The sequence below is a fragment of the Sus scrofa genome, chromosome 16, assembly GCF_054392235.1.
Source record: "Sus scrofa isolate SSC_HxYL_T2T_F1_AM1 chromosome 16, Sscrofa_HxYL_maternal_Yorkshire_Landrace_v2.0, whole genome shotgun sequence".
NCBI lineage: Eukaryota > Metazoa > Chordata > Mammalia > Artiodactyla > Suidae > Sus > Sus scrofa.
The window spans coordinates 66387199-66414461 of record NC_139398.1 but is presented as its reverse complement, the minus strand read 5'-3'; the positions used below and the strand labels follow the sequence as shown (position 1 = coordinate 66414461).

Sequence of the window (27263 nt, the reverse complement as noted above, 5' to 3'; positions counted from 1 at the left end):
CATTCAAAAAGCCCTGGCGCTTACCGAGAGCTCCTGCAGTGAATGGGCTGGTGTGTCTGCTTCGCGGTGGAGTAAACTTCCGAACCTGAGTGCCGCGAGTTGCAGCAGCAGAGGAAAGGGGTGAGGAGAAAGGTATGGGCAAGCGGCTTGGAGGGAGGGTGAAGAGGGAAACTGGGGAGCGGCGTAAGGAGGGGAGAGCAGGGCCTTAGGAAACCTGGGGCCTGGGTCTCCGCCCAGCCTTTTAGCTGGACCAGCTCTTTCAGCGGAACTCAGTTCCTAGAAATCAGATTTCCAGCCGGTCTCAGTCTTCCGGTGGGCCGCCTCGACCCCCCGCCCGGGAGATTGCGCAGAAATACAGAAAGCCCAGCCCGCTGCCTCCGGAAAATAACGAACACTAGGTCTGCGCTGTCCAGTGTGATAGCCACTAGCCACATGTGGCAGTCTGAATCCAGAAATGCTATAAATGTAAAATACATACTGGATTTTGAAGACTACACCAAAAAGTAATCTCATTAATAGTCTTTATAATAACTACATGTTGACATGGCATTTTAGATATATTGGATTAAATAACATTAAAGTGAATTTCACCAGTTAATTTGCTATTTTTTTAATGTGGCCCCTTGAAAATTAAAAATCACCTATTTTGTTCGCAATATACTTTTTCGACAGCGTTGCTTCATAGAGCTGTCCATTCTGCCCTACTTGCTTGTTCACCCTTTAGCTGGTTTAATCTTCTCCAAAACCCTATATCTAGATAGGTGTCATTGTCATTGCTTTATGGGTAATGGAAGAAAACATACATAAGTTATTAAAGTTGATGCAGCCAGTGGGTAGTGCAGGTGGAGTAAGAACTCAGGCAGCTGGAATCCCTAAGCTCCCTGTCTCTTAAGTGCTTTGTACATGCTATGTTTCTGAGAGGCAGAACAGAAAAGCAGTTCCAAGCACCAGGCTTTGGAACTAAATTCTGGTTCCCCTCTCACTTAGCCACTTACCACCTGATAACCCTATGCAAGTTTCTTAACCTTTATGTGCCTTAGTTTGCATATATATAACAGGGTGGGGGGAACCTTTCATTTCATAGGGTTGTTGAGGGAATTGCATAAGATGATGTATGCAGAGCACCAAGCACAATGTCTGACACACATTAGCTGTAGTTCTTATTCAACCCTGGCTACCTTTCTCTGCAGGCTGATAGGTTAACTCTTACTCATCCATTATAACTGTTGAAAAGTCACTTCCTCAGGGAAGTCTGTCCTGTTCATACTCCCCCGCTACCTTGCCCTCACTCCACTACCAGATTAAGACAGCTCCCTTGTGTTACAGGCTCAGATAGCACCATATATCTCTCCCTCTTGCACTTATCACACTTGTAACTTTATATTTCAGTTATCTGATTTAAAGCCTTTCCACTTAATAGACCAAGATCCAAGAAGCCAGGGATATTGTATAGTTTGGGGATCACATTGTGTCCTCAGCAGCAGTACAATACCTGACACATAATAGGAATTCCCCTAAGTCTTTTGAATGAATGAGAGGTAATTTTTTGGCTGCCTTGGACATTGCTGGCTGGGCTGTCTTGAGGCCAGCTCCATTTTTTCTTTGATAAATGTTGACAGTAGTACTTAGGTCTATTGAGAATTGAATGTGGTAGTGCATTTGAAGCACTCTGCCTGGCAAATGGTAAATCCTTAGCAAATATGAATTTTTATTAACAGTGCAACAGTTAGTGGCTGGCCCCTTCATGTACAAGCTTTGGAAAGGTCTGGCGTCTCAGCCCTGGATAATATAGGATAACTTTTTTTTCCCTCTCTAAAACTGTATTTCCTTCTTCATCTTCATTCTCAGTTAAAGGGTTCAGTCCCTGCCCTTGCTCAGTGGGTTAACGATCCGGCATGGCCGTGAGCTGTGGTGTAGAATGCAGACGCGGCTCAGATCCCGCGTTGCTGTGGCTCTGGCGTAGGCCGGCGGCTACAGCTCTGATTGGACCCCTAGCCTGGGAACCTCCATATGCTGCAGGAATGGCCCAAGAAATAGCAAAAAAAAAAAAAAAAAAAAAATTTTTTTCTGGAGTTCCCGTCATGGCGCAGCAGAAACAAACCCAACTAGGAAGCATGAGGTTGCAGGTTCGATTCCTGGCCTCGCTCAGTGGGGTGAAGGATCTGGCATTGCCATGAGCTCTGGTGTAAGTCGCAGATGCGGCTCAGATCTGGCATTACTGTGGCTGTGGTGTAGGCCAGCGGCTACAGCTCCAATTGGACCCCTAGCCTGGGAAACACCATATGCCGCAGGTGTGGCCCTAAAAAGACAAAATAAATAAATTTTAAAAATATATTTTTTCTTAAAAATTTTTTCATCTTATAAAAAACCCAGATTTGACCCTACTTCCTCTCCAGCTTGACCCCCATTCATCTGTTCTTCTTTGTAGCAAAACTGGGCCTGCTGTCTGCTGTTCCACTGTTCTCTCTCCAGTTTATTCCAGTCAGGCTTTTGTCCACATCTCCCCATCACAACTGCTCTCAGGGTCACCTCCTAATTGACCTCCCTGAATTCAAATCCAGTGGCCAGTTCTCAGTTCTCACCTTATTTGACATAGCATCTGGTGCCGTTGATCAATTCTCTCTCCTTAACGCATTTTTTTTTGTTGACTTCTAGGACAGCACATGCTCTTCATTTTCCTCCTACCTCACTAGTCACGCTTGAGTGGACTTGACTGTTTTCTTTCCCACCTCATGACAGGTTCAATTCTGTGTCTTCTTTTCAATTATGCTCATACTTTGGTGATAACAAGGCTCAAGGATTTATGCTAATAACTCCCAAATTTCTATCTCCAGCCTAGACCCCTTCTCCTATTCTTATAGCCAACTGCTTACTTGATGTAGTTCATATTTTAAAACTTTAACTCCTGATTTTCTTCCCAAATAGTCTTTACTCACAGTTTTTGATGCCTCTGTTGATGGAAATCTATTCTACTAGTTGCTCAGCCAGAAGCTTTGGAGGCAGTTTTGAATTCTCTTTCACACATCCCACATTACATTTGTCAGAAAAAAATCATTGGCTTTACCTTCAAAATTTATGCAAAATCTGACCATTTTTCATCACCTCCTGTGGCAGCTACTCTAGCGAGTGATCATCCCACCCGATATTTCTTTTTTTTTTTTTTTTTTTTTTTTTTTTGTCTTTTTAGGGCCATACCCGTGGCATATGGAGGTTCCCAGGCTAGGGGTTGAGTCGGAGCTGTAGCTGCTGGCTACAGCCACAGCCACTAGGGATCCAAGCCGTGTCTGCAACCTACACCACAGCTCACGGCAACACTGGATCCTTAACCCACTGAGCGAGGCCAGGGATCAAACCCACAACCTCATGGTTCCTGGTTGGAACCATGATGGAAACTCCTCACCTGATATTTCTGCTTCCAATCTCTTTCTCTCCAAACTGTTCAGCATATCAGCCAAAATGATCCTTTCAAGTGCACCTTTGCAGTGACTCCCCATTTTACCTAGTGTAGAAGCCAAAGTCTTTATTTACAATGGCCCAATCTCCCTATTCTCCTCTGTTATTTCTTTTAACCTATATCTTGTTCATTCCTTGGGCTTCCATTCACATAGTGCTACCCATCTGCCTGAAACATGCTTTCCCTAAATAGTATGTGGCCAGTTTTCTTACCCTCTGCAAGGTTTTGCTCAAAAGTCACCTGAGGAGCTCCCCACTCAACACATTTTAAATTTCACCCCAGTTACAATATCCTACTGTTTCTGTGTTCACTTATACTGTTCTATTTTTTTTTTCCATTTCCACTTTCTAATGCATTTAATTATTATATTATTATTGCTTGTCTTCTCCTGTTGGAAGTTAAGTTTCATGAAGAGCCCTTTTTTGGGGTCCATTTGACTGCTGAAGTATCTGAAGTGCCCAAAATGGAGCCAGCACCTGAGGCATTTTCAAGAAATATTTGTTGAATGATGACTGTATTGACTGCAGACATGGGAGAATACCTTAATAATGGCCTGTTGCTCTTCAAGTGTACAACCGAGTTTAAGTCTGGCCTGAGAGGCTGAAACCAGTTTGGAAAGTTTGATGAGTGACACTGAATTAAAGTGAACTGTTTCTACATGTAATGTTCTAAGTCCTGGCTTGAAAATCTAGAATGAGAGCAATGTTCTTTACTTACTCTGAACATGGCTTCTGTTTTACATGCCTTCTTATGAATAACTGGGAATATGCTAGTGAATCTGTTTTCAATAAAGCCCATTTAATGTGTTCAGGAAGTTAACACTGTTGCGAAAAATTACTGACGTGCTACCTTCTGAATCTTATTCAAAGCCACCTTTTTATAATTTAAGTAGCAGTTAATGCTACTATACATTTTCTTGATTTATTTTATTGTTCTCTTTACTTGGTTACTGTATAGTGATAATAATTATGAGACCAACAAACCTTAGCATTTAAGGAACCTTAGCACACAACAACAACGATTTCCTAATATTGCATTTCTTAGAAGCAAAATTAAATGTATTCATTTCTTTTTACTCTATTTGATTTGGTCTCAGATGAAGTAACAAAAGTCAGACCTTGCTCTTAGAACAGATTTGACCATTTAAAAGTCAGGAAGAAAATCTTTGATATTTTGTTTTTATAGGGCAGTAATATTAAATATATACATATACAATACACACATAGACATATACATACATCTTTTATTATTGATATGGAGGTCTTTGTTTAAGAGTAAGTACTTCTATCTCTATTTACAGTACATAGGAAAAAAATGATGGAGGCAGATATAATAGCAGATCTTCGATGCAAACTCAAAGAGGTCGAAGAAGAGCGACTAAAAGCTGCGCAGTATGGTTTACAACTGGTGGAGAGCCAGAATGAACTGCAGAATCAGCTGGATAAATGTCGTAATGAAATGATGACCATGACTGAGGTACGACACGAGACTCCTCTGTTTACAAGGATGTGCTTAGCTATTGAAGATTTGTATTCTAGCAATTATTAATGTTGTTTTTCTTTTTTGAAGATTCTAGGTTTAATTCCTACCTATCCCCATTAAAGGGAAATGAACTCAGTGAAATTCTTTTTTCTTTTTTTTTGCTTTTTTAGGGCCGCATTTGCGGCATACAGAGGTTCCTGGGCTAGGGGTCAAATTGGAGCTACAGTTGCCGGCCTACACCACAGCCACAGCAATGTGGGATCTGAGCCGTGTCTTCGACCTACACCATAGCTCATGGCAACGCTGGATCCTTAACCCACTGAGTGAGGCCAGGGATCGAACCCCCATCCTCATGGTTCCTAGTCGGATTCATTTCCGCTGCACCACAATGGGAACACCTAAATGAATTTCTGATGTTCTCTGCCCTTTTTAACTTTAAACTTTGCTGACATTAAGCAAAAACCCTCTTAAATCTACTTTTGCCTTAGCACTGTATTCATTCGAGTAGTCATTTATGAACATTTTCAGATGACAACATTATAAAAGATAATTTAGTATTTCTCTTTATACCTTGTCCATTACTTCCTCATTTTACTCAAGAATTACAAGTAGAGCATATCATTATTAAATGAAATAATTCTCACTAGGATAACTTAAGTGGTATTCATTTTTTTTCCCCTAGCAGGCATTACTGGACTTGTTCACAGCCATAGAGAACTTTTTTATTTCCTTGACAGGACATAGATGCAATTACCATATCCCTAGCACGAACTTTAATGTAGTCTCAAAATACCTCTCAGTGTTTTTTAAATACTGATACTCGCTACAGTTATTCCAGATTTAATATGTGGTTTTTACTTAGAAAGCAACAAATGTGTGAAATGGGAGTGATTCAGTTGAAAGTGAAAACTGCTTATATGTGATGGCTCTAAGTTATTTTTATGTAATTGAATTAAAATTGAATCTGTTTTCAGAATTATGAACAAGAAAAATATACTCTTCAGAGAGAAGTTGAGCTCAAGAGTCGAATGTTAGAAAGTTTGAGCTCTGAATGTGAAGCTATTAAACAGCAACAAAAAATGCACCTGGAGAAATTAGAAGAACAACTGAGCAGAAGCCATGGACAAGAAGTGAATGAACTAAAAAATAAGGTTTGGACATTACTGTATTTTAGAACAAAAATATTTTATGCTCATGAAATGATTTGCAAACTTTAGGTGATGGGAGATTTTCTTAGTACCATCTGTTTAAAATGGCTGAGATTAAGGGCACCATTATCTAAATGTTGGGAGTAGGAACAAGAGAAACAAGAATTTATCTAAGAGACTGGAATAAAGGACATTCTGTTGATTAAATAGAATTATTTATGTTTATTTACTGAATATTTGTTAGGGAGTTTTAGTTTAGTGACTAGCATGACCTCCTTGGTTATAGTGCCTAGTGTGCCAGGCCCTTTTCAGAAAGCCTGGTTCCCTAGCCTTCACTGCAACTAGTGGTACACTTTGTAATTCCACAAAAGAAACCAACAGTTTCTTGTAATTAATGTACATTAATATCGATACTTTATAGTTTTTTATAAAGATGAACTAATACATATGATCCAGTTCTTACACAACTCCATAAGGGAGGTCCATTATTATCTCCATATAACAGATGAGAAAACCAGTGTTTAAACAGATTGAATGAAGTTGGACGAGACATAGAGCTAGAAATTACCAGTCGATGTTTGAACTGAGGCTGTGTGATTTCAAAGCCTAAGTCCAGTGGCATTGCTATACTGGCTCCATTTCAAACATAAATAGAGAATAAACTGTTGTTCCGTGATTGTCTATTCCCTTTGGCATCCTCATCCTCCCAGTACCTTCAGGTTACTTCTGGTAAGTTCAGAAATTTGATTATGGCTTCTCTTGGTATAGAGGCCATACTTTGCAGATCCCTCTCTAACAAAGCCTGTCTGACTTTTCTGTTTTCTACGAAAGCTCTTTTTAGTTTTCAGTGGTTGGTATACCATCTTTGAAACTTTTTCCATACCTGTATCATTTATGCTGTAACTTAATTTCTCATTAAACTGACTCGCTTTTAAAATATTTTCTCATTTTAGGTAATGCCATCAACGAAAGTATGTATTTTGAACTGGTGATGTTTTTTCCTAATATGCAGTAAAACAAACATAACAACTATCAAAATATGTTTTCAAGTAATACTTAGAATCATCTTACATACCACTCTAATAATCCAGCTTGTCTGAAGCTATTCTGAGGTCCGAAACTACTCTGAGTTGAGATACAAATGACTGATAATGATGCTTTTTTCCCCCAGATATTATATTCATTTTAGCAGTAGCTTTCATTACATATACAAAAAAGAGTAGTATAGGAAATATTCAGAGTCTGAAGTAAGGCCAATTATAGAGATGGATTTTTGGTGGAGTAAAGAATAAATCATTCAAAAAATATCTTCATTCTTACTGATGTTCTCAAATTACTTGTACCAAAAACATGGGCGTTTTATCTGTCTTTCTTTCATTTATTTCTCACATTTAATCCATCAACAAGTTCTAAGAAGTTGACCTACAAACCATCCATCTCTGCTACTACACTGTCCAGATCACCATCATCTCCCCCTACTATTCAAGAAGTCTGCTTCCATCACTGCTCTCGTACCATTCATTCCTCACATGGCAGCCAAAGTGGTCAGGAATCCAGACCTACTCTTATTACTTGTAAGGGTAGGCCAAAAAAAGAAAGAGATGCCTAGCCTTAGCCAAATAGGAAACTCCAGTTGTCTCGTCACACAATAAGTCAGAGATCAGTTAGTGAAGTTTTTCAGGAAGATGTCCACACTTCAACACAGATCAATCAGCTGGAATTTTTATTTCACATGAAATAAAATGAAAAGGGAAAAGAAATCAAACTAGAAGGCTCTTATTTTTTATTTTTATTTATTTATTTATTTATTGTCTTTTTGCTATTTCTTTGGGCCATTCCCACGGCATATGGAGGTTCCCAGGCTAGGGGTCGAATAGGAGCCGTAGCCCCCGGCCTACGCCAGAGCCACAGCAGTGCAGGATCTGAGCCGCGTCTGCGACCTACACCACAGCTCACGGCAATGCCGGATCATTAACCCACCAAGCAAGGCCAAGGACCGAACCCGCAACCTCATGGTTCCTAGTCGGATTCGTTAACCACTGCGCCACGATGGGAACTCCCCCTCTTATTTTTTAAATAGAAAACAAATATCAGGATGTATTCTAAGAACACTGAGACCCAACTGAAGATAATTGAGTATTGATGATAATGATAACCCAGGACATCAAGCAAAAGCCTTTTATTGATAACAAACCATTTAGTGAATTCTGTGCATGGTTTATGTTTTACCCACCGAGTCTCAGTTGAGAGCCTCATAATAATCCAGTGATGGTAGCTACAAATCACCAGTTTTACATGTGAGGAATGTAAATGAACTTTATACTATACTGTAGTCTGCTAAGTGTGCAACAGCTTTAGGTCTAAAAAGAAAACAACAATGTATATATCTTAATTAAAAGATACTTTATTACTGAAAAATGCTAACTATTATCTGAGACTTATGTAAGTTGTAATCTTTTCTGGTGGAGTTTTGCCCCCATGTTGATGGCTGCTGATCAGAGTGGTGGTTGCTAAAGGTTAGGGTGGCTGTGGCAACTTCTTAAGATAAAAATGAAGCTTACCACATCAATTGAATCTCCTTATCATGAATGATTTCTCTGTAGCATGTAACACTGTTTGATAACATTTTACTGTTTGGTAAGATTTTACCCACAGAACTTCTTTCAAAAGTGAAGTCAGTCTTCTCAAATCCTGCCCCTACTTTATCAATTAAGTTTATATTATGTTCTAAATCCTTTATTGTCATTTCAGTAATCTTCACAGCATCTTCACAAAGGGTAAATTCTATTTCTAGGAACTACTTTCTTTGCTTGTTTCTATGCAGCTCCTCATCCATTAACGTTTCATTGTGAGATTGTAGCTTTTCAGTCATAGCTTCAGGCTCCACTTCTAGTTCTCTTGCTTTTTCTACTATAACTGCAGTTACTTCCTTCACTGAAGTCTTAAATCCTCCAAGTCATCCTTGAGTGTTGGAATTAACTTTTTTCAAACTCTTGTTAATGTTGATATGTTGACCTCTTCCCATGAATCACAGATGTTCTTAATGGCATATAGAATGGAAATCCTCCAGGTTTTCAACTGACTTTGCCCAGACCTATCAGGGGAATCACTATCTAGGAGAGCTATAGCCTTTATAATATGTATTTAAGTAATAAGAATTGAGAATCAAAATTTCTCCTTGATCCATGGACTGCAGAATAGATGTTGTGTTAGCAAGCATGAAAACAACATGATCATCAGTCTCACTGTACATCTCTATCAGAGCTCTTGGGTAACCCAGTGCATTTTCAGTAAGCAGTAATATTTTGAAAGGAATCTTTTTTTTTTTTTTTTTTCCCTGAGCAGTAGGTCTCAACTATAAACTTAAAATATTCAGTAAACCATGTTTTAAGTTGTGTGCCATCAGCCAGGCTTTGTTGTTCCATTTATAGAACACAGGCAGAAGAGATTTAATATAATTCTTAAGGGCACTAGAATTTTCAGAATGGTCAGTGAGCATTGGCTTCATTGGAAAGTCACCATCTGCACAGCCCCTAACGGGAGAGTCAACCTGTCCTTTGAAGCTCTGAAGCACTGAATTCTCTCAAGCTATCAAAGTTCTGGATGACATCTTCCATTGGAAGGCTGTTTTGTCTACACTGAAAATCTGTTGTTTGGTGTAACCGGTTTTACTGATTATCTTAGCTAGCTCTTCTGCATAGTTTCCAGCAGCTTCCACATCAGCACCTGCTGCTTCACCTTGCATTTTTATGTTATGGAGATGGTTTCTTTCCTTAAACTTTATGAACCATCCTTCGCTAGCTTCAAATTTTTCTTCCACAGTTTCCTCACCTCGCTCAGCCTTCATAAAATTGGAGAGAATTTAGATCAGGTTTGGCTTAAGGGAGTGTTGTGGCTGGTTTATCTTCTGTCTAGACCTCTAAAACTTTCTCCATAGTAGCAATCCTTAATAGTCGCAGTGCAGGCCAAGGAACTGGTCTTTCTGAAAAAGGTCTGGCGCACTAAGTGCTATAAGCAAGGAGGTCATGCTGATCGCTAAACTAAGACCCCCTAACACATCATCAGTAAATGAACTTAAATAATTCTGTTTAAGTAGTGGAATGTTTCCTATACAAGCCCCTTAAATAAATCCTTGTTTCTCTCATGCAGTCACTGGAGTAGCACTTTTAACTTTGTTCAGGAACTTTTCCTTTGCAGTCACTACTTGGCTTTTTGACACAAGAGGCCTTGCTTTTGGCCTGTCTCAGCTTTTGACATGCCTTCCTCACTAAACATAACCATTCCTAGTTTTTGATTTAAAGTGAAAGATATGGGACTCTCACTTCCACACTGAGAGGACTTTGTAGTGTTAATCATTGGCCTAATTTCATATTGTTGTATCTCAGAATAGGGAGGCCCAAGGAGAGGGAGAGAGACAGTAGTGACCATCTGGTGGAAGAGTCGGAACACACACAACATTTATTAAGTTCACCTTCTTATATGAATGTGGTTTGTGGGACCCCAAAACAAACAAATACAGTAGTAACATCAAAGACCACTGATCAGAGATCACCAATAACAAATATAATAATAATGAAAAAGTTAGAAAGTTTGTGGTTATTACCAAAATGTGGAACAGAAGCAGGAAGTGAACAAATGCTATTTAAAAAAATCACTTGCTTGGCTCAAGGCTGCCACAAACCTTTCATTTGTAAAATAAATAAATAAATTATGCCGTTATCTGGGAAGCAGAATTAAAGCATGGTAAGATGAGATATGCGTACGTACATTCTTAGTTTTCCAAGATTTGAAACATTTTTAGAAAAGTAGTTAAATAGTTTTGCTCGGCTTGACTTCCAAAATAGTCTTGCTGCAGGTACTAGAGCAGTTTTTGCTACAACTGTTCTGAGGACCTTTGTTACCTTTAGAATTATAAGATGATGAATTTTTTTTTTTTTTTTTACATTAGTTAGAAAAACTGAAAGCTGAATTAGATGAAGCTCGGCTTAGTGAAAAGCAGCTGAAGCACAAAGTGGATCATCAGAAGGAACTCCTCTCCTGTAAATCAGAGGAAATGCGGATACTGTCTGAACGTGCACATGAAAGCATGTCTTCAGAGATGCTGGCTCTTCAGATTGAGCTGACCGAAATGGAAAGTATGAAGGTAATCTTTACGGCATGTGTGTTTTGGGGATTTCGGTTTTTTTCCTTATATATTTTTTTTTTTTCTCCTTTTTGCCATTTCTTGGGCCGCTCCTGCAGCATATGGAGGTTCCCAGACTAGGGGTCGAATCGGAGCTGTAGCTGCCAGCCTACGCCAGAGCCACAGCAACGCGGGCTCCGAGCCACGTCTGCAACCTACACCACAGCTCAGGGCAACGCTAGATCCTTAACCCACTGAGCAAGGGCAGGGATCGAACCCGCAACCACATGGTTCCTAGTCGGATTCGTTAACCACTGCGCCACAACGGGAACTCCTCTCATGTTTTTTTAATCCTTATGAGCTAGTTTTAAGGCTGAAGTATTTTTTGGCCTAACTTTGATCTAATTAAAAAATGTTTTACAGAGTGTTTAGATGGATTAGTTTATATATAATAAGCTTTGAATTACATGACTATGTAAGGCAGAATTTGCTTTTAGATTAATTAAGCCCCTGGAAGAATCTAGACATTCATTCTGATCCTAGTTTGTATCAAAAGCCCAATATCACAGTTGGTCCCGTAGAAGTTAACATGTATATATGCATGTAGTTTTTTTCACTGTAGGCTGAAGTTAATTAAAAATTAAAGCCTTAAATTCATAGAAAAAAGCCAGAGCCCTTTATTTGATTCCCTGCTGAAGAATTTAGTAACTTTTATTTATTTTATTATATTCCCTATAACCCTTGACTAGTTCTTTAGTTTCAGTTTTGGGTATAAAGCATTGCTGATAAACTGAGCAGCTGCTAAGTGAAGGATTATTCAAAAGTTTCTTCTACTTCAATTCCTGTTAAATAGACCACCCTCAAAGAAGAAGTGAATGAACTACAGTACAGACAAGAACAACTAGAACTTCTTAATACTAATCTAATGCGCCAGGTTGACCGGCTTAAAGAAGAAAAAGAAGAACGAGAGAAAGAAGCAGTTTCTTACTATAATGCCTTAGAGGTATTATGATTACAGTAATATTATCTTTTCCAATGTATAAGTTGTTTTCTTGCTCATCTAATCTCTATTAGCTAAATTGTTTTCTTTGGAATTTAGAAAGCTCGAGTAGCAAATCAGGACCTTCAGGTGCAGTTAGACCAAGCACTCCAGCAAGCCTTGGACCCTAATAGTAAAGGCAACTCTTTGTTTGCAGAGGTAATTAACTAATATTCAATTGCTTAAATTGGCATTTCACTTAATAAAGCATAATTAAACATGCTAATATTTTCTAGGTGGAAGATCGAAGGGCAGCAATGGAACGTCAGCTTATCAGCATGAAAGTCAAATATCAGTCACTAAAGAAGCAAAATGCATTTAATAGAGAACAGATGCAAAGAATGAAGGTAGAGGATTATGATCAAAGGTTTATTAAACCTACTTGTATCAGCATTATATGTACAAATATATTAAAGCAAGCATCTTTCCCTTCAAGAAATATACTTACATAGTTATTTCTAGAACTGCATGATTTTAGAAAATAAAGTTTTGAGTAAATGATCCCTTTATATTTTATTTAAAAAAATTAACCCTATATATTTAGTAGTAGTTTATTTAGCACCATTGATTACTTGTGTTTTTAATTGTTACTCACTAGCTTTGCCACACAGATATAAATCTTTCTTTGTGGAGTGGGAGAAAAGAATTTAAAAGTTTTTCTTTCCTGCTCTTAGGGCCTGGTTTTTTTCTGAGGATAGTCCTAAGGTTCCTACTTGAGCTAAATCTAGCGCTCTTACCCTTCTTCAGTTCTCTCACAAAGGCTTATTTGTAAACTGAAATTTAGATTCCTTTCCTCGCAGTTTCTCAAGTCAAGCCTATAAGCCCTTTTACTTTTAAGGGTTTGTTGGGCATGATTTTAGTCGAGCAGTCGGTAACAGAAAAACATGTAGAAATTAGATTCCAGTATTGTACCAGCCCTTAGAATCCTGATTCCTGATGTGTTGTGCCTAACTTTCCTCAGGTGGTAATTGCAAGTTTGGAAGGCTTCCTCCCTCTTATTCAGGATGATGGGATTTACCAATGAAATAAAGATCAGTGATTAAACTTTAGCATTAGATGAAGTTGGGATTGAATCCTAGTTCTGTCACTTGTTAGCTTTGTGACCTTGGACAAGTATTTTTTACTTTTCAGTGCATCAGTCACCTCATCTGTAAAGTAGAAATGATAGAACTTGCCTCTTAGAGTTGTCCTGGAATTAATTAAATGAAAGCACAAATAGCTTGTCAAATAAGGAAGTGGCGACTCATTAAAAAATAGCTGTGGCTCTTATTTCTAAGGATTTTGACTGTGCCGTCTGGTTTCCTGAAGCACTCCTCTATCTGGGAATTATTTCTTTGTAGATTTTCTCACATTTGCTCTTTTTTCTCCTTTTTGTAATTGTTGGGCTACTATTATTAATTTTTTAATGTTCCCATGATACCCCACTCTGTCTTTAGACAAAAGATAGCATTCTGAATCTTCTTGGGCTAAATGTACATAACCTCCAGTTTGAAGCAGGAACAAAAAGTGGATCCTTAAAAATGTTAAAAGTCATCTTTCTTTCCTTTGTAACCATGCCCGCAACTTCATATCATTGCTTGCTTTATTCAAAAATGTATTTAAACTGGCATGTTTTAGAACTCTAGAAATTTCCAAAGGCAGAAAGGAAAATGCTAGGTTTAGATTGATTTAGTTAATTTCCTTCTGATTGCTGTGCAATTCCAAATTTAGGCGGAGTCATAGTTAGGTAAGTTGATTGCTGCTCTTAAAAAATAAATTTACACTTAATATTGAAGTTTGCCTCAGTATCTATCCTTAGACTGCCTTTTACCTTTGCTTTCCGTTCTTGTCCTTTGTGAATTTCACATTTGTGAATGTGAGTAGCTTAATAATTTCTCCCATTTATGTACTAGTGAAGTGAATTAAAATTTCTGAGATAACCCATCAGACCCTTTTATAAGCGTGCATATGGTGCGTACAGCACAGCATTCAGCTAGGCTTGTTTATCACTTAAATGATGTGCTTCCAGACCACAGCCATGCAGTTCAGTTATGTTTCACAGCAGTACAGATAACTGTTATGGACTTCAGGTATCACTCACAAGTAGTCAAAGTAGGTACTAAGGAATTGTGTCTATGACTAGATTTATTCATATAAATGTTTTCAAAATTTTACGCTACTAGACTAGAAATAGTTAATTAGTTTAGCTTCCAAATAAAATGAGGTCAAAGTAATATAGTACAAAATATGAATTGTATCGAAAATATGGTTATCAGAATCTTCCTCTCCCCCACTCAATCTTAAGCGGGAGGGATTTTTTTTCTTTTTTTTTTTTCTCCTAGTTACAAATCTCCACCTTGCTGCAAATGAAAGGGTCCCAAACTGAATTTGAACAGCAGGAACGGCTGTTTGCCATGTTGGAGCAGAAGAATGGTGAAATTAAACATCTCTTAGGTGAAATTAGAAATCTGGAGAAATTTAAGGTATGTGTAAGCACCTTAAAAAAATGCAACCAAGTTTTGGCTTGGCTATCTTTAACTTGAGTGGGATTATTTATTTATTTTTTTTAATGGACACACCAGCAGCATATGGAAGTTTCCTGGGCCAGGGATTGAATCCAACCTACGCCATAGCTGTAGCAATGCCAGGTCCTTTAACTCACTGCACTGGGCCAGGAATCAAACCCATGCCTCCACCTGAGCCACATCAGTCAGATTCTTAACCTACTGTGCCACAGTGGGAACTCCAAGTAGGATCTTTTTAATAAATATATAATTAACTTAATAGTTTCCATTCAGATTTACCAATATTTAAATTAATTTTTTCTAGTTTCTTTTTGCTTTTCAGTATTTTTTGATTGCTGCTTCTTTTAATAGAACCCCTCCCATACTTGTTGTCATAAATTATAACTCAGTGCCCATATCTTTAGTGTACAACTCAATAAGCTTTACATACATATAACCCTTATCATTACCACCCAGCTCATGATACGGAATTCTTCTAACTCCAGAAAAGCTCTGCCATGTCCCTGTTAAGTGGGTACTCCCACCTTCTAACTTTGTGTCAGCTTTACCTGTACAGATACTCTTAAACTTCATATAAATGGAACCATTCATTATATGATCTTTTGTTTCTGTCTTCTACTCACCATTATGTCAGTGAGATTTGCTCCTCTTGTCATGTATTACCAGTAATTGTATTTTTCTGTGCTCTCCCTTTCCATTTTTTTAATGGATGCACAGTAAGATTTTTGTCACATTGTTCAACAGAATGTGACAACTGAAATTCATAGAAGTCTTTAATAAACTATGTAAAGTTTTTTTGAAATAAATTCAAATTGAGGAAAGTTATACAATTATTTCTATATACCCTTCACCCAAATTTCCCATTTGTCAGTTTCACCACATTTACTTTACTATTTTCTTTCTCTCCATGTGTACATTTTTTTTTTTTTTTTTTTTGGCCACATATAGAAGTTCCCAGGGCAGGTATCAAACCCATGCCACAGAAGCAACTCAAGCTGCTGGAGTGATAATGCTAGATCCTTAACCTGCTGTGCCACCAGGGAACTCAAGGCTATGTACTTTTGACAGGAATGCTACAGAAGTATTATAATACCCACTCAATTTGTCACATCAGATGACATGAGATGTCTGTACCATAACTAGTGATAATAACCTTGATTGCTTGGTTATGGTTATGCCTGCCAGGTTTCTCCACTGTACAGTTATAATTTTTCCCTTTGTAATTAATAAATATCTTACGGGGAGATACTTAAACCAAGTATGTATCTATTTCTCCTCATACTTAGATATCCATTGATGATTCTTGCTTGAAACAGTTATTACTATGATTGCCAAATGATAATTTCATAATTCCTTCAACATTTATTAGTTAGAATAATAAAAGGATTAGAAAGAAGAACTTCTTTCACTTATTCATTCCTTTATATCCTATAGCTTCATGAATTCTTATTTTATACAGTGGATTATAGTTGTCTCAGATTTGGCCAATACAAGTACCTCCTTCCTCTGGCACAACAATATATTTCTAGCTCACCTGCCCCAGCCTTGGAATCAACATTTCTTCAAGGAGCACAGGTTTCTTTAAGTGGAGAATGGCACCTAGAAAGTAAGATCTGGGCACTGGATATGTTTATTGCTACTGGAATGTCATCACTTCAGACCCTCTTGGCAGACAGAACTAGAAGTCTGCGTGCATGCATTTAGTGTATTTGTATACATGTTGTGTGCATATTTATGAATATTTTGTGTGAATATTTAGTTTTGTGGAGTATATGTATTTGCATACATATGTTATATATGTGTCTATATACATATATATGTATATACACATAAACAATAAAACCTTGATTTTATACTGGTAGCTCTAATTTAGTCTATTACCACAGGGTTCAGTGCCTACCCCATTTTTCCATCAGTGAAAAACTTAGCTCTAAATGCCCTCAATCGATTTGCTTATTTAATTATTCTTAGAATATATATAGTTTTGAAGTTATTCTACTCTCTAAAATACAGGATTTGTTTGCAATTCTTTTTGTTTTTAGTCTGAGGTTATATGGCAAAATATTGTGCTCAAAAGTTCCTTGGGTTTTTTTTCCTTCCTCCGTTACCTCCTTGGTATGAGTATATTATTCCTCTGAAATACAGTTAGGTTTGTTTGTTTCTGTTTCTACTTCATTTTGTTGCCCTCTGTCCATCCTTGTTGAATTTACTTTTTTCAACATGTGAAGCAATACGTTCTACAAGTCAGAACTATAAGACCATATACTCAGAGAAGTATCTGTCTCCCCCATCCCTTCTACCTTGTTTCTACCCCTCTCCTTTAGGTAGCAGATTTCATTTGTCTCTGGCTTACTCATGCTTGCTTGGTTGTTTTGTTTTGCAAAAAAGCAGGTTTATGTAGGCTTTATTTTCTCCCTTTTCTTGACAGTGTATCATAACACAAATAACTTTCCTTTTTTATCATTTAACTTTAATCTGGAAATCACTTCATCTCAGTTTAGAGAGATCTTCCTCATTCTTATTAAGAGCAACAGAGAAAGAAGCCCATTGTATAGATTCTTTTTTTTTTTTTTTTTTTTTTAGGTTTTTTTTTTTTGCTTTCTAGGGCCCATCTGTGGCACATGGAGGTTGCCAGGCTGGGGCTGAATCGGAGCTGTAGCCGCCGGCCTACGCCAGAGTTACAGCAACGCCGGATCTGAGCCGTGTCTTTGAACTACACCACATCTCACGGCAACACCGGATCCTTAACCCAATGAGCGAGGCCAGGGATCAAACCCGCAACCTCATGGTTCCTAGTCTGATACGTTTCCACTGTGCCACAACAAGAACTCCCCATTGTACAGATTCTTATACCTTCTACTGTGTCTGGGTACTTAGACTATTTCCAATATTTTACAATTATATACAGTGCTACAAAGCACAGTTTTGCAGACATGTTCATTTCCTTATTGTTGTAGATGTATCATCAAGGATAATTCCTACAGTGCGATTGCTGGGTCACAAGGAAATGCATATGTAGTTTTGTTAGATATTCCCAAACTCCTCCACCTGGCTTGTACCAGTTTACATTCCTGCTGTATCATAGTGCTTTTTCTCCATCCCCTCACTAATTGAATGTGTTGTCATTTTAAATTTTTGCCAGATTGAAAGATGAGAAATGGTATCTCAGGGTGGTTTAAATTTTTTTTTCTGTAATAATCAATGAGTTTAAGCATGTTTTTATAAGTTATTTGTTTTCATGTGTGTATAGAGGAATTAACCCATATTTTCTACTACTTTTCAGTGATTTCTCTTTTTACATTTAGAGATCAGATCTCTGTTGAAGCTTATTATGTGTAGTGTAAGGTATAAAGCTAAGTTTATCTTTTCCAAAGAGATAGCCAGTTGTCCTAGCATCATTTATTTAAAAGTCCATCTTGGTCACAGTGATTTAATATGACACTTTTATCATATTATCAAATTTCCATTGAGTCCGTTTCTGGATTTTCCATTCTATTCCATTGGTCTACTTACCTGCACATCAGTACCACACTTTTGATTCGAGAGGTCTTATATTACGTTCTGTCTGGTAGGGTTATTCTTCCACCATAGCTTTTCTTTGTCAGCATTTTCCTGGCTATTACATGTTTGTTTTTCCCTATGAACATCTTACCTGGCTCCAGAAAAAAAGCATGTTGGTATTTTTATTAGAATTACATTAAATTTATAAATTAACTTAGGGAGCACAGATAACTTCTCACTAAAGTTTACAAATGACAAATTGTGTAAGCATTAATAACCTCTTAAGCATTCTAAATTGTGGCATTTAAGTTTATGTAACTTTCTCTTCCAAGAACTGTTGAAACTACTGCAATTTTGATTAAATTGGTAGGTGCATGTGGCTACAGTGGACATGGCACTGTAGCCTGAAACTTATGGCTTTAAATTAGGAGCTATTACCTGCAATCTCTGAAATTGTCAGATTTACATTTTTTTCCTTAAAGAACTAGTATAGAGATTCCATCAGAGTCTCAGAGGAGTGGACACCAACATAACTGTAAGGATCCCCCCTCTTTTTCTTATTTTTATAATTTGTGGCTTTGTCATAAAAGCTAGAATTAAACCTGGTGAATATTTATTTCTTCCATTTTAAAAGCCAGGAGAGAGAAACTAGAGGGTACCAGTGTGGTTAGAAGCATAGGCCTTGGAGACAGATATACCTTCATTTTACTTGCGTGTAGTATCTTGAGCAGGTTCCCTCATCTGTAAGAGAGGAATTCTCATTCTTACACCTCTTCAGAAGGTAAATGAATTAAATGGATAATTCAGAGCACAGTGACTGTTACATGACTGTTATACTAACCTAATTTGTTATTTATTTTAAGTAATAAGAATTGTTTCCTTTAGAGTTTATATGAAGGTATGGAATCTAAGCCTTCAGCCAACTCTGTCGCCCTGAAAGATGACACCTATTACACAGATTTACTTCAGATAAAGCTTGACAACTTAAAGTAAGTGTTGGGTGCTGAGGAAGACAGAGATTCTTTTGACTTGCTTAAAAGAAGTAGGAGCAATGACTACAAATTTTTGTTTTAAAATGGCCAAAAGAAAATTCCAGAAAAGAAAGGCAGCAAAAATACCTCTGTGCAGCAAATGAGATTTATTCAAAATATAATTAGTGCTGGTTACTGAAGAAAAATACTTTCAATGAATAATTAAATGTTTTTAATTCTCTGTGTTTAGCTTTGTAGATTGGAAAGTGAAAAAAACTTTAATGTAGAAAATCTTATAATCTAAATTTTTTAAGAATAAATATCATTAGTTTAAAACTTAAAGGAATTTATAAATTCATAAATATGAAAAGAATCTTTTTTTACTGAGTTCAAATATAAATTTACATTAACAACTACACTTATTTATTTCATGTGTTATTTTAATATTCCTTGGTTCTCTCTCTTTTTTTATTATTAATATAGCAAAGAAAATGAAAACACTAAAGGTGAATTGTCCATCCAGCGAATGAAAGCATTATTAGAGAGCCAGAGGGCTCTGGATATTGAGCGAAAACTTTTTTCAAATGAAAGGTGCCTCCAGCTTTCCCAGAGTGAAAATATGAAACTGAGAGCTAAACTAGATGAGTTAAAATTGAAGTATGAACCTGAAGGTGTGTATGTGTCATATATTTTGTCTTTTATATCATGAGAAGCTCTGAGAACTACCAGTTTTTTCTTGTTCTAGCTCTATGCAAATTGCATTATAAACTAATTTGTAGCTATGTATCTATATTTAATAAAACAATTTTTTTTTTTTTTTTTTTTTGCTACAAAACGAGTAGGAAAATTCAGAGAGAACTGGGTACTAGATATGCATGAATATAATGGGTATTCTTGTTGGATACTGTATAGCACAACCTTGACCTTTGAGACTTTTCCATTTAAGATTGCAGCCTCTTCTGTTAAACCTCTTCTGTAAAAGAGTTCGGTTTTGTCAAAGCAACTAATATTTGGGAGCTATATTAGTTAATACTGTTGTCTAGGGAAATCTTATAATAATGGAGATTTAAGCAAGATAGACATTCTCTCCCTTATTAAAGTCTGGAGGAGGCCTTTTGGGACTGGTCAGTGTCAGGATCTAGGCTGAGTTTGCATTGTTCATCAACATGTATCTGCTTGAGCAGAATTTAGTCATATGGTCTTACCCGCCTGCAGGAAAAGCAGAGAAATTCATTCGGTCTTGATTCTTAGGGTCCATGCTCCCAACTAAATCTTGGGGATTCTATTACTAAGGAATAGCAGGACAGATAATAGAAGACAACTGTCAAGTCAAATCACTATAACCTAACCATATAGGTGCTGCATATTATACATTTTAAAGAAATGATTTTGGGGAGTTCTCTTGTGGTGCAGCCAGGTTAAGGATCCGGCATTGTGACTGCTGCAGCTCCAGTTACTTCTGTGGCACAGATTCAGTCCCTGGCCTAGGAACTTCCACATGCCACAGGCACAGTCCAAAAAAAAAAAAGTGATTTTACAGTATGTTTATTTAAAAAAATAAAAGGCTGGAGTTCCCGTCGTGGCGCAGTGGTTAATGAATCCGACTAGGAACCATGAGGTTGCGGATTCAGTCCCTGCCCTTGCTCAGTGGGTTAACGATCCGGCGTTGCTGTGAGCTGTTGTGTAGGTTGCAGACGCGGCTCGGATCCCGCGTTGCTGTGGCCCTGTGTAGGCCGGTGGCTACAGCTCCGATTGGAACCCTAGTCTGGGAATCTCTACCTGCCGCGGGAGCGGCCCAAGAAATAGCAAAAAGACAAAAAAATAAAATAAAATAAATAAATAAATAAAAGGCCAAAAATAAAAGGGTGTAATAGACCCCCCCAAAAGCATTGTGACTTGTTTTAGCTTATAGATTTTTCAGTGAGTTTTTGCCCCTACACTGTTCACATGCCTACAGCTCCCTCCATTATTATTTCAGTGACTATGGAATGATTCTTAACAATAGTGGGGAGGTCAGTGATTCTAAGGGTTTTTTTTTTAATATATATATAATTTTTATTTTTTCCATTATACCTAGTTTACAGTGTTCTGTCAATTTTCTACTGTACAGCAAGGTGACCCAGTTACACATACATGGATATATTCTTTTTCTCACTTATCATGCTCCATCATAAGTGATTAGATAATTTCCAGTGCATTGCCTATCCATTCCAAAGGCAATAGTTTGCATCTATCAATCCCAAATTCCCTAGTGATCCCACTCCCCCCACACCTTGGCAACCACAAAGAAAATCTAACGTTTTTTTAAAGTCTAAAAAAGCCTCTCTTTTTCCCATCCTTTTCCTCCTCCCTGTCCTGATTTTTTTGTTTGTTGTGTTTTCTTTTTAGGGATGCACCCACAGCACATGGAACTTTCCAGGCTAGGGGTCGAATCGGAGCTGTAGCTGCTGGCCACAGCAACACCAGATCTGAGCCACATCTGTGGCCTAAACCTTAGCTCGTGGTAAACCTTAGCTCATGGCAATGCCAGATCCCCAACTCACTAAGCGAGGCCAGGGATCGAACCCTCAACTTCATGGTTCCTAGTTGGATCTGTTTCCGCTGTGCCACCACAGGAACTCCATCCCTGTCCTGATTAAGAATGACCAATTATGAATTTCAAAGGTCTGCTGAACTGAACACAGCCAACGGGAGAAAGTATGGTAAATCTCAGTGGTGTGGGTTTCAAAGGAGCAGTGCAAGAGAAAGAGAAAATGATTGAATAACAATAGTGTAGGGCAGGAACACAGACCTCACTTTCAGCCATGGTTTCTCCAACTTCACTAATATTTTGATTTTGAAAATGAAATGAAAGACACATTAGTCTGGGGATATGCAAAAGATATCAGAACAATTAATTCAGTGGCTGTATATGGACCTGCATAGGAATGGAATGATGGATTCCTTCACTCTTAACCACTATGTCCTTTCTAATTTCCACGCTAAGATCTTGTGAAGCCCCGTGTAACTTTTATCATAACACTAGAAGAGAATATTTAAGTGTTCATTCCTAGAGCCAAATAGATTGAGTTCCCAAGGAAGATTTATAGCCAGATGACCTTGAAAAGATATAGTTAATGGAATCCATTGCAAAAAAGGATTAAAGATGATGTATTTCAGTAAAGAAATGAATGGATTTTAAAGGAATGGAAATGGAAAAAGTGAAAAAAAATATATAACTAGTTCTGCCTTCATGTTGTGTCTTTGATTTATTGACTAGATCTGATTCTGATTGTTTTTATTCTCAGAGAGAACTGAAGTACCTGTCCTCAAAAAGAGGCGTGAGGTGCTGCCTGTGGATATAACCACCCCTAAGGATGCTTGTGCCAACAGTGCTGTTGGGGAAGGCGTTTATAGATTATCACCTCAGAAAGAGGAGGCACCGGCCTGTCCTAACAGTTTAGAAGATAACAGCTCGCAGTTAGAAAAGACAGTTTCTATAAGCACATCAGGAGTCATTCTCTCTCCTCACAAAAATCTTCCCATGGATATTCAACCAAAGAAGGAAAAGAAATGTGTGAAACTTATAGGAGTTTCAAATGACTCTGAAGCCCTAAGTGAAAGAAGTGGAAACATCCCTAACTCTCCCAGGTCAGTGTCCTCTTTCCTTCAAGGCAGCGAGCAGACCTCTCCATCTCTTCTCTATCGCTGCATGAACTGTGCTATCTGTTTCTTTATCTATTTTCTTAGTATTGCATGTAGTATAATTCCCCGATTTCATCTGCCTGCCTTCCGATTTGCTAAAACATTAAGAAAAACTAAAATGATTGTAAAGGGAAAGGACTCCTGAATGAGGGAGTTATTTTTAAGTAACACTTTTCTGTGTCAGGAAGCAGAAATAACACAGTATAGTACATCTCTGAATGTTTTGTTGGTTTGAATAAATATACAGGGTTTTTTTTCTTTTTTTCTTTCTTTTTTTTTGTCTTTTTGTCCTTTTTAGGGCCTCAGCCACCACATGTGGAGGTTCCCAGGCTAGGGGTCTAATCAAAGCTATAGCCGCCAGCCTACACCAGAGCCACAGCAACGCTAGATTCGAGCCTAGTCTGCGACCTACACCACAACTCATGGCAATGCCGGATCCTTAACCCACTGAGCAAGGCCAGGGCTTGAACCCACAACCTCACAGTTCCTAGTCGGATTCGTTTCTGCTGCACCATGACGGGAACTCCACAGTTATTTTTTTTTCTGGTTCAAGAAGAGCTTGAAAGAAAAATTAGCTTACCTCCTACAAGGGTTTTCCATTAGTCTGAGAAGTTTCAGCCTTCCATAAAATTTTTAGGTGACATTTTTTATGGCTTTCAAAATTGTTTATCCTAAGCCTTTAAGAATGGGCTTTAATACCTGATTTGACATTTTTAAATATCAGAAGTAATTCATTTTCAATGTTTCTTTAATCTCTGTTGTGCAGCAAAGTGACCCAGTCACACACAGTTCCCTATGCTGTACAGTTGGACCCCATTGTAAATCAACTATACTTCAATAAAAAAAATTTTCAAAAAGTAATTCATTTTCAGTTTACATCCAAACTTTAAAGCCTCTAGTTTCTGCATATTTGAATCTGTGACTAAAAGAGGAAGTGTCAGACATGTGTGTCTGTAGGAACTAATGTTTTAAGGGCCTTACCCTTTAAGAAAAAGTTAAAATAATAGAGAACAGAAGGTGAGAGAAAGTGAGTGGAAGGGAAAGGTAGGTACAATGGCTGAGGTTAGGGTGGAGTAAGAAACACATTCTGGATATGTTTAGCAGGACCAAGAGTGGGCAAAAAAGTGAATGAGGAAAATGGAGAAGGTTAAAAAAAAGATGACAAAAAAATGAAGGATGTCTTTATGCAATGGAATGATAGATGTAATTAAAATAGAAATTTAAAAAATTAAACGTATCGCTGTGAAAATAGTTAGCTATGGATTGTCCACTATGAAAGGAGATCTTTAAGGTGCTGCTAGGGCTACATCAGTCTTAGGTAGAGGGGTACAGAATAAGACATTTTATAAATCTTAGATGGAGGGGTACAGAATAAGACATTTTATAATATGCATTGGAGTTGAAATAGTGAGACAAGGCCCACCTTATGTAAAAGGGCTTTCTTGTATGTTTTATTGGACTTCTCCTCAGGTCTTCAGTGCCACTAAATGTAGTATGCAACAGTGAAAGCACTTCAACAATGTTAGCAGCTATTATTATTAATAGGAGTAATTTAGTAGTCAATTTCTTGAATTTTTAATATAATATAGCCTACCAGTGACATAAAATAAAAATTTGAAATTCTCAAGGAAATTAACTTTAAATGAATGATATCTGACACACATGGTTTCGAGTAGTTCTGAATTGAATTCAACAGGTTATGCTTGTATATATGTGATTCATTGTGTAAGTGTGCTTGACCGTTGTATATTTCTGGAGGTGGATTTCCAGAATTGATCAGTGCAAATCTTGCTATCTGTGTTGTCTTCCTTTCTCTTTCTGCTTTTTTGCTTGATAAAAATTAGCAAATGTATTTAGCTACTTGTTTGACTCAAGTAGCACATGGGAATTTTTTTGTCTTGCTAGTTAAAAATAAAATAACAAAATGTTTGTTTTTTGTGTGTGTGAGTCCATCTGCTAACTTCAGATGTTTCCAACCTTTTGCTCTGCATGATTAATTTAGACACACAATCCTATGATAATATTGTAATAATAAATATGGGTTTTATTGGGAACTTCACTATTATATGCTTTATAAATTTAATTGATGCTCTTGCTATAAAATATCTTAATGGTTCATTTAAAGTATCTCTTTACTATTAATTTTTTTAAATTATTATTTTATCAGTTGAAATTCAACTTGAGTTTTTTTTAATGCGATAAATAGACATCTATTCATGTAGTCTAGGATTCCTTACTAATTTTTATCTTGCATTTGCCTTTTGTAAGTCATGCTGACATTAAAATAGTGCTGTAGCATTTAATTTTTTTGTTAGGTGTGTTTCTCATGATAGACACCCTCATTATACTTTAATTCTTTAATTTAGGCTTTGCCATGACTTTTTACCATATTTCTTTAGACAGTTGAAAAATTAAGTGAATTGATATAAAAAGGTTCTTTTAGGGATGCAGCGACTTAAGTTTTTTTTAATGGTATTGGAGTCAACTATTTTTTTCCTTACATACCTAAGAAAAAAGTCACTGTTATCTCACTAAGAGGTCCATTAGACTAGAGGATTGTTTCTTCTTTAATTTTTCCTAACCACATTTGAATTCAAAGTGGATGCTTTAATGCCTGTAGGTTAGCTGCTGAATCAAGCCTTCAAACAGAAGTTAAAGAAGGGAAAGAAACTGCAAGCAAATTGGAAAAGGCAACTTGTAAGAAATCACACCCTATTGTATATGTGTCCTCCAAATCCACTCCAGAGACCCAGTGCCCTCAGCAGTAAAGACTTTTCTTTAAGGAAAGTAAGGTACACTTGCCCAAAAGATTGCCCTGGAGCTTAGTTAAGATTGTGTTTATCTGAAGTATACCACCTTGTATATTCACTGTGTCAGGAACTGACATTTTCATGCTTCTTTGACCAAATGTTCAAAATTTGGTCATGATTCTAGAGTTCCTTAAATGATGACCGTACATGGAGCTCTTATGAATCACAGTGAATGAACTAATAACTGAAGTTAAGTGTTATTATAAATCTATTTGTTGCGTTATATATATATATTTTATAAATGATATTAACACAACCTTCAGAGCCATTGAAAAGAGAACACATTAATTATTATATTTTCCTATGTGCATTTTTATGGATGTTTTTCCCTATGTTGTAAAAATAGAAAACTTGGTTTAAAAATAAATTATATTGTAATTAGGTTTTGTCAGTGTTTAAAGCACATGTGTTTACCTCTGTATTCATATACATGATTTAAATTTTGTCTCAAAAATAATTTGAAATTTAAAATAAAACTGCCATAATTTATCCCCCTTTTTTGTACTCTGTAGAGATAGTAGGATATTATCAAAGGGCTTACAGGAAGAAAAAGAAACTTCAGGGATTCTTAATTACCTGGTACATACACATCTAATATATATATTTCAGGTCTTCCAAAGAAAGACTTTTTTCCTTTAAATGATTATAGCCTGGTCTATAACTTAATTTCATGTTTACATTAAATGGGTGTATTAGTAGAGAGAGGGAGAAAAGAAATTTATTTTAAGGAATTTCCTTAAATGAATATGGAGGCTGACCAGTCCAAAATCTACAGAGTGGGCTGGCAGGCTATTGACCAAAAGAAAACTGATGTCAGCGTTCAAGTCCAAAAGCTATGTGCTACAGAGGTTTCCCTAGCTTCGGGGAGCTCAGTCTTGTTTTATCCAGGGCTTCAACTAACTGCATGCCCAGGCCCACTCACATTCTGAAGGGAAATCTTCTTTGCCCAAAGTTAACAGATGTAAATGTTAATCTCACCCAAAAACACTTACAGAAACATCTGGAATGATCTTTGACCACATATCTAGGTTTCTTAAGTCAGCCAAGTTGATATACTTAACCACAGTATTGGTTAAACTTTTAAACTCTGTAATTTGCTACAGAAAGCATACTCTAAGGAAATTAGAAATTTTATAGTAAATAGTATCTCTTATAAAAAGTAGCTAAAGCACTAGAGAACAAATAACTTTAACCTGAAGGTAATAACAAATGAATGACCATATTCCTTGCACATATAGAATATAGATCAATTCCTTCCAATATTGAGTTTTTATCATGAGTTTGTTGCTAGTGGTGCAAAATAAGCCTTCAGAGCTCACAGTTTAATAGACCTACATAGATTAGCAGTGATAGTGGTGGCATTACTACTTATAATAGTTATATCTAACATTTGAATAAATCTAATGTGCCAAGCACTCTTTTGAGCCCTTTCATGTATTATGACATTTAACCCTCCCAGCATCTCTGTGAGCTAGGTATTATACCTTGCTGATCTTTATTTTCAGGTAAGGAAATTAGGGACTTAAAAAGGTTATGGTATTTGTCCAA

The 27263-nt window shown here is 37.1% G+C and overlaps 1 protein-coding gene across 4 annotated transcripts; it reads left to right on the top strand.

The window, feature by feature from the left end:
• Positions 1 to 5: 5 nt before the first annotated feature.
• On the top strand, positions 6 to 26204 carry SPDL1 (spindle apparatus coiled-coil protein 1). Of its 4 annotated transcripts, none has more exons than XM_005672552.4 (12): positions 6 to 120; positions 4755 to 4930; positions 5911 to 6087; positions 11033 to 11227; positions 12060 to 12209; positions 12306 to 12404; positions 12482 to 12592; positions 14567 to 14707; positions 19136 to 19239; positions 19705 to 19892; positions 22509 to 22851; positions 25526 to 26204. In XM_005672552.4, exons 2-12 carry the CDS (start codon positions 4769 to 4771, stop codon positions 25671 to 25673), a joined length of 1818 nt encoding a protein of 605 aa, XP_005672609.1. In that variant the 5' UTR covers positions 6 to 120; positions 4755 to 4768; the 3' UTR covers positions 25674 to 26204. The 4 variants fall into 4 exon arrangements, with proteins under 4 accessions (XP_005672609.1, XP_003134111.2, XP_020932474.1 ...); XM_003134063.6 differs by having other exon boundaries at positions 6 to 132; XM_021076815.2 differs by lacking the exon at positions 25526 to 26204 and having other exon boundaries at positions 22509 to 23154.
• Positions 26205 to 27263: the final 1059 nt, after the last annotated feature.

Coding starts and splice junctions, on each gene's coding strand:
- SPDL1 (XM_021076815.2), top strand. CDS start 4,769: ATGATGGAGGCAGATATAATAGCAGATCTTCGATGCAAACTCAAAGAG. Junction 11,228..12,059: donor CCGAAATGGAAAGTATGAAG/GTAATCTTTACG, acceptor CCTGTTAAATAG/ACCACCCTCAAAGAAGAAGT. Junction 12,593..14,566: donor AACAGATGCAAAGAATGAAG/GTAGAGGATTAT, acceptor TTTTTCTCCTAG/TTACAAATCTCCACCTTGCT.